This window comes from Chelon labrosus (assembly GCF_963514085.1).
Source record: "Chelon labrosus genome assembly, chromosome: 3".
In the NCBI taxonomy this organism is placed as follows: Eukaryota; Metazoa; Chordata; class Actinopteri; order Mugiliformes; family Mugilidae; genus Chelon; species Chelon labrosus.
The window spans coordinates 19,337,811-19,345,577 of NC_140339.1; the positions used below are offsets into that span (position 1 = coordinate 19,337,811).

The window sequence follows — 7,767 nt, forward strand, 5'->3', positions numbered from 1 at the left end:
CAATAAAAGTACCGGAAATTTTCAATTAGGCGTGTGCAATGAAAGGTTAACAGTTATTTCAAATTTTAGACGATTTTTTTAAATGTATATATATTTAATCATATTGGCTTTTAAAAGTAAACGATTACGTAGATAAATCCTTTTTTTTAACGCGCCTGTACACAAATTGTTCACGAAGACAGTGTATGTATTCACCTTTTTTTTATTTTTATCAGTTATTAATGCCTTAGCGAATCGTTTTCCTAACAATAAATAATATAACAATAATTTACTTTTTGTTCGAGAAGCTCAAACAATCCTGCCCTTAAGATAAAGTATTTTACAACACGAATACTTCGCAGATTACCATGCTCTGACCTTAAGACAAAGAGTCAACTGGACTCGACAACGCAATAAATGTATCAAAAAAATTCTCATGTTGAAGAATCAAGACACAATATGAACACAATGAAATGGCAGAGTGTCCGTCTGCAGCGACGTGGAAATGTTTCCAATTTGTTTCTGAGGGAAGGTTTGTTGTAGTATATCCATCGGGAGGTCTTCTGTACATCTTCTTTCTCCGCTTCAACTCATGCAACAATTGTTCTGCTAGTTTTTGTCAATGAAATCTCAAAAAAGAGAGAAAAAAATAGTCAGTCGGTGCTTTCTTGGTTGGTTCCATCTCCTCGATGTCAGGAAATAATAATAATAATTAAAAAGAACAAAGCTCTCCTCTTTGACGTTTGGACGATGTGATGAGCTGGTCACATGCAGGGGGACCGGGATCATGCTGCAATTGTCCTTGCAGGAAAAGGATAAGGAGGGAGGGGGGGACCATCAGGTCTGTGGGGCCCCGTTTCACGTCTCCACCGGGCTGGGTACCATACTGTTCGGGGTATCCGGTAACTGAGAGGACAATGAAGTCACGTCGCTGCCCGAGGAGTTCCCGAGAGAGCCCGATTCAGAGAAAGACACCTGAAAAGCGATGAATAAAGTGTCAGTATCAAGGCTTTTATTTTGGAGGAAAAAAAAAAAAAAAAAAAAAAAAGAATAGCAAAGAAACCATAGTGGAGGTAATTCGGTATTTAATGTTAAGAGTGACACAATGTACATGTTGCCAAACAAAATTTAATATGTGTGTGCATGCACGTGTAGAACGTCTGTATTTACTCATACAACACTATTACAAAAACTGTTTTTGTGTCAGTGATGCCAAATATAATATAAGATAGATAGATAGATAGATAGATAGATAGATAGATAGATAGATAGATAGATGTGCATCTAACTCAGTCTGTCCTGAACACACACACCAGTTGTTGGAAGGCTGGCTGGTCCAGGTCACTCTGCAGGGCGAATTCACTCAGGGCTTTCCACGGAGGCTGGTAGGTCTGAACCTCCACTGGGTTTCCCTGCACGGTGCTCTCATGTCGGATAGGACTTCCAGCCACAAGAGGCGTCCCTGTGAGGCCCTGCAGGTTCTGAGAAAAATATGACAAGAACACACATCACAATCATTGTTTATCTGCATTCACCAAGACGCCACCGGTCACCAGTCTGATGTGCACGGTTGAAACAAGTGTTAAAACTGAAGTGTGTCCATGTGAAGGCTACGCCTTCGTGTAGGCCTCCAGAATTGAGAAAGTCCCTCTGGCTGTGGAGCAAAGATTGATATGGTCTTATAGAGAAACATAATGCAGATCAGGAGCTTGTTTTAACCTTAAGGTCAAGCAACAGAAGCCAAACCATTTGATTCATTATTCATTGACTTTAAGTTTGAATACAGCATAACACTGGGGCTGAGAGGAAGGGATGCCTTTGAGCTCATAAAATGAGTAAACAGTAGAGTAAAATTCTAGTGAAAAATGTAGAGCAAACTCCAACCTAATAACATGCCAAATCACCACTCATAAAAATAATAATGATATTTTTTAAGCTATATGTTATGTTCATATGGCCTCCATCTGTTTGCACTTTAAAGCCCACTCTACCTTTCATAAAGATTTATGCCAGCCCCAGACAGACATAAAACCGAGTTCACATTCAGCCTGGTCACAGTTTTTACAGTAAATATGTGAATAGTTGTAGAGAAGAGAAGAGTCGAGCGGCCAAACTTACGAAGATGCTTACAGTCTTATCACTGCAGTGTTGCTGCTGCTGGAGCTGCTTCATGAGGATGGATTTTTTTTTGTCTTTGCAGCGCTTGTTCTGGAACCAGACCCGGATTACTCGGGGGCTCAGGCCGGTCATCTCCACCAGCTGCTCCTTCATGAGCGCGTCCGGCCTCGGGTTGGCGTTGTAGCAGGTCCGCAACGTGTGGAGCTGCTTCTCGTTCAGCACCGTCCGCACCCGCGTCGTCTTCTCCGACTGCTTGTGGACGTGGTTCCGATGCGGGGCCTGCCGCACCGTCACGGGGTCTGCTGAGGGACGGAGAGAGGAAAACGCTTGTCAGAAACTGCCATGCACCACAGGAAGCCAGTCATATTTTTTTGACACAGTTAGGATGCTTTGCGAGCCATTAATCTCAAATTAATTTGCTTTTTTTTTAAAAAAATTAAGGAAATGCTTATTGTATTGTCACTCTGGCATGGATTGGGAGATACAGTACTACATCTCTGTGATACTTTTAACCATATCCCAAAATATGAGGAAGGAGTGTTTAAATTGCTTTTGTTGGAAAGAAGCTTTAGATTTATCATCAGACGTTTTTCCAAAACAGTAATAGCTATAATTAATGCCTTACAAGGCTGCACTTTCCAAATTAACCAAGTCTGACATTCTTGTCTGTTGGCATCTTAATAATCCTTATCTCCACAAAAAAATAGGCATTTTAAATTTTTTTAAAATATAGGATGGAATATGAAATCTCGTTCGTGACTCCTCTTAAAGGCCTGTGTCATCTCGCCGAGCTGTGCAGCCCCGGTCTGTTCTGCGACAAGCAGGAAGTTGGAGAACATTATTCACGTATTTACTTTGTTTCCTTTCCGCTTGCAGGAACAGACACGAGCACACGCTGTCACAGCCGCTGCTCAAATAGGCCTAGCAGATTATTCAGATAATGGCAACAGAGCAGGTTACCTCTAATGAGATCAATTATGAAATTACCCCAAAGAAAGGTCGCAGCGCACACTTTACGCACACACACACACGCACACCCACCAAGCCCGAGCACAAACAAATTATGTGGACGTTGAGGACGAAGAAAAAGATTTGTATTTTTTTTCTCACAAAAACCCAAGTTGTTTGCTCCTTTTTCTAGCAAACGTTTAAGGCCTGTGTGTTTGATTTAATTCTTCTTCTTTTTTTTCATACATTTCCTTACAGGGCCCTTTTCCCTTTAAATGTACTGGTGCTGAAATAAACCATGACTAAATAACTACTAAATTAAATACTACTACTACTACTAACAACAACAATAATAGTAATAATAATAATAATAAAAGATAATGGTAATAATAATGATAATAATCTGACCTGCCAGGTGCAGCGGTCTGTTGGAGTGGATGTGTCCGGGGCTGATGGGGCTTCCTGCGGAGCTCCTCTCCAGCAGCAGGCTGTGGTCCGCCCGGCACAGCAGCTCCTCTTCCCGCAGGGAGAACTCGTCCCCCGGCAGCAGTTGCCTGCTGCACACCGAGCACCGAAAACACTCGATGTGGTACACGTTATCCCGGGCTCTCATCACCAAGTCGCTGCTGCTGAATCCCAGGTTGCATTTTGCGCATTTAATTCCAAAGAGCCTGGTGAAGTGAAGAGTTGTTCAAAGGACCATTAAAAAATAAACAAATCTTTGGGATGTAAGAAATTACTCCTAAAGTTATTATTCGTCAGCGTGGTGGTTTTGTAGATTTTAATTAAAAAATGTCTTGTGGCATTATTTTATTTATTTGAATTGATATCAAAATACAATTATGTGTTTTGCGTAAAATGTGACAAAGTGCGCATTTAAGTTGTGTTTTACAAAGGTTCTATTTTACGTTTATGTATTTTCTTGCCCAAATATATTTTGAATTGCATCTCTTCGTGATATATAAATTCTTATGGTAAATAAATGTCACACTGTGCAATATAAATAACATTTCAGAGGGTAATATCCTACCTTACATAATCTCTTTTGCAATAGGTTTTGCCGTCCCGGACGAAACAAGTGCAGGTCTCATCCAGGTACTGGCTGCACTCTGCACACTTCAGGCAGGCTGCGTGCCACTCCAGGTCGGGAGAGACTCTCAGTATATACTGGTCATGGATCTGACTTCCACATCCTACACACATCGCGAATCCTGGCTTCTCTGCAAAGAGCCGACAGCCTTGTAACCACAAACTGAAAGTGCAGGCAAATCAACATCACACCAAAACCAGCCGCAGCATTTCTTCCTTTATTTATTTATTTTTCTCTCCAATCCACACTTTAATTCGCTGTTGATGTTTTGTTTTTTAGCGAACTCCTCTTTTCTGCAGGACTGGACGACCCTTGCTGTTATGTAACAGCTGGAGATTTTTGCCAACATTGACAAAACAGAAAGGTGAAATGATTCCTTACTTTAAAAAAAAAAAAAAAAAAAAAAGCTGATCCAACATGTACAACAGTAGAAACAATATTACGCAACACTGTACTTTTAAGACTTCAGAAATCGGTGCACTGGTAAATATAGATTTTAGATCGCAATGACACTGCGACGAAAACAAAATCTACCACACAAACTCCCGAGCAGCCCAGCGTACTTACTTTTGGAATGATCCCCCATATCACCCAAGAAAGAAGAGCTGAAAATAATATCCACCATACAGGAAGGATAAAGGGGATTGTGGTAGATGCAGAAAAGGTGTGAGGAGATGACTGGCCCTTCGGCTGCCTCCCTGATAACTTGTGTCTCTCCGGTCTGGAGGGGGGCCGAAGAGGCTGCAGGGTCCCACACGCTGTTCCTCTGACGTCATCACGTCAACACCGGACTCTCCAATCGCCCTGCTGCCTCTCACCCCCCCCACTCTGCGAGAAATAAATCCCCGTGACATAGACGACAAAAGCCTGAGAATGCAGATGTTCATATTTTGTTTCTTCTGACAGAAACTAAAACTTTTTTTTTTTTTTTTTTAAATGCGACACCTTCCGAAAGTTTAAATTTGTGAGATTCATTTTTATCAAAAAACCACCGGTATTATAACCACTGAAACTTTACCAACAAATAAGTCACAGAATTATTTCTTTGCCTAAAGGTGGAATTCTTTGGTCATTTAATGAAGCAATAACTTATTATTGACTATAAGGTTTTTTGTGATCCACATTTAAAAATATTAGATGGTCCAATTTTGCACACTGAGATTAATCCTACAATTGATTAATTAATTCATACTGTATAAAATACATTATCTATTTTTTATTTTTTTGTTAAGTACCAGTATATCTTATAAATCAACAGCATCATTTCCAATTTTATGTGAAAAAAAAATACATGAGCACAAATTATTCCTATTGTGCCTGACAAAAAAAAAATAAAAATACAGATAAAAGCACACATCTTATAAGAATAAAATAAAATGAAAAATTGCTGTCATTTGTTTTGGGCATGAATTCAGTAGATCTGTGGACAGCTGACAGGGTCCTCTGCCTTGTCCGGCCTGCTGATATACTCGAGAACAAGGCCATCTACTGGAGGAAGACCGGAACTGCACTCATTAGAGGGAGGAGGGTGAACCACTGGCCTGTCTGACTGGTCTTAAAATGCTGAACATGTACTGTATTGGACTGGTATTAATCCACTCTAAGGGTGTGTGATAACTAACGTAAACTGAATATCTAGTTTCCATGCACCCACAATATATATATATACAAAATCATGTTATCTGGATAAGTAGTGGCAAACAAATCCAGAATTCCTTCCCAGCAGTCCGACACATTGCTTTTTACATTCAAAGATGAAAACAAATCTGCAGTGTGAGTCTAGTTTAGCTGCATCCATTCGATTTCATTAACACGGTCACTGTGTGCACTCACTCATTAGGTACGCTATTGTAAACTAATGCATTCCATCATAACTATCCTGCACTAAACCATAGCTTAGTAGAGATTGTGATTGATTCAGCTGTGTTTTCATTTTGTGGGCACCACAAACTACGTCTTCCAAAATGATCAGTTGAATCATCACCTTTATAGAGCAACTGGAAATTATCCATTTCTTGGCTCTTATTTTGAAAGCCACAACTCAGCTTAAACCAGGGATTTGATCAGCTCTCCATGACAGCTTTAATTTGCTCACGTGCGGACAAGGACAATTAAGGATAAGTACAGAAGAAATAAACACAATTCAGTAATCATTAAATCAGGATAGAGAGGCGGGGGGTTATATCCCTCAACTTTGATGGGTTGAAGCATGAAACACGTTTGTGTGTAGTTATAATCGTTCTGTAGTTTAACTCACCGAAAGGAAAATTCCTCCAGTCAAATACACGCCATTCATATCAGCCTGCTTGAATTATTTCTTGTCATCCTCTTTATCCACATTAGTCTGCCACCTGCCACCCATTTCGGGTACAAATTCTAAATGAAACTTTGATTAACTTTGTGGTAAAATGTATGTAAATTACTTTAAATTTGAATCACATTACAGATTCACAATCTGTTGTAATGATGTCTGTCTAAAGCAGCTGTTTTAGGACAATGGTTTTTGCCAGAGCTGGGATGTTTATTGATGCTTTCTTGTCAATAAATACCTAGTTCTCATTGACACTGAAGCCTGGTGTCAGTGCACTGTACTGCACTGATAAAAGACACCATTCTTACGGCTTTAACCCGTTCTTAATACTCAACGCTTCATGTATTAAATTTTCACTACAGGCCAATCTCCTCCAGACTACGCTGTCAAGGCAGAGCACAGCGCTGAATGCCAGCTCTGTTGCCAGCAGTGTGGGAGGAGAGGTGTCACACCTGATCACTGGCACCAGCTGAACAAACTCCAACTCCAATTTAACAGCAACTAAAACTGCCAGCAGCCATACAACTCACAACCTGAACTTCATATGCATCGGTGCAGGAGCCTCCACTATGGAAAGGTGAGTGGAGTCGCATGTAAGCATTCAGTGACAACAATCAAATGAATTAACGTGAAATTTCTCATAATTATAAAAGTAAATGTCATGAAAAACAGTATTTTGTACTTAAACATTGAGAAAGTATAACAGAAATGTGTCCGTGTTGTCAAGCTTAGTGCAGACTAATAGAATCACTCTCTAATGACAATAATATTTTTTATTTTGGACATTAAAAACATTTAATCTATTTAATGTTAGAATTGGGGATAAATAATTAAAAGTAAAACGCAGTTACAAATATTTAAAAGTTTACTAAGAAAACTTTGATAAATCTGCCTCACTCTAAATGAATTATTTCTCTGTAATTCAGATACATTTATGCAATCAAGTGCTCGGACAGACGTAAAAAATGTGATGTCCAGATATAGTTTTTATTATGCATATTGGATTTTGCATCTCAGTGTTCTTATGCATCTTAAAGTTCTTCCTTTTTAAGAGGAGACCTCATTTTGTAATCTGTGATTGTTCAGTTGAAGCACCAGCTTGCAGATCTAATGGTATTTTAATCGCATTAGGTTGCATTAAAATGCAGCTTATTTATTTTTAAATATGACTTATATTGATCTTTATACAGTTTTGTTTTTAGTATCAGAACAAGGTGTTGTATGAGAGTAACTGAACGTGAGCAGTCACTTTATATTACACTTCAATATGATGTGCATCAGAGACACATTATTGTAATTAAGCAGAAATGCTTGAATATAA

The 7,767-nt window shown here is 39.4% G+C and overlaps 1 protein-coding gene across 2 annotated transcripts; it reads right to left on the reverse strand.

The window, feature by feature from the left end:
• Positions 1 to 837: 837 nt before the first annotated feature.
• Positions 838 to 4,760, reverse strand: LOC311486224 (insulin gene enhancer protein ISL-3; the record flags this gene model as incomplete). 2 transcript variants are annotated; one of them, XM_084542012.1, is made up of 6 exons in its annotated part: positions 838 to 954; positions 1,293 to 1,460; positions 2,110 to 2,396; positions 3,454 to 3,716; positions 4,076 to 4,265; positions 4,703 to 4,760. In XM_084542012.1, 6 exons carry the CDS (start codon positions 4,758 to 4,760, stop codon positions 838 to 840), a joined length of 1,083 nt encoding a protein of 360 aa, XP_084398138.1. The 2 variants fall into 2 exon arrangements, with proteins under 2 accessions (XP_084398138.1, XP_084398139.1); XM_084542013.1 differs by having other exon boundaries at positions 2,110 to 2,399.
• Between the last annotated feature and the right edge of the window lie 3,007 nt (positions 4,761 to 7,767).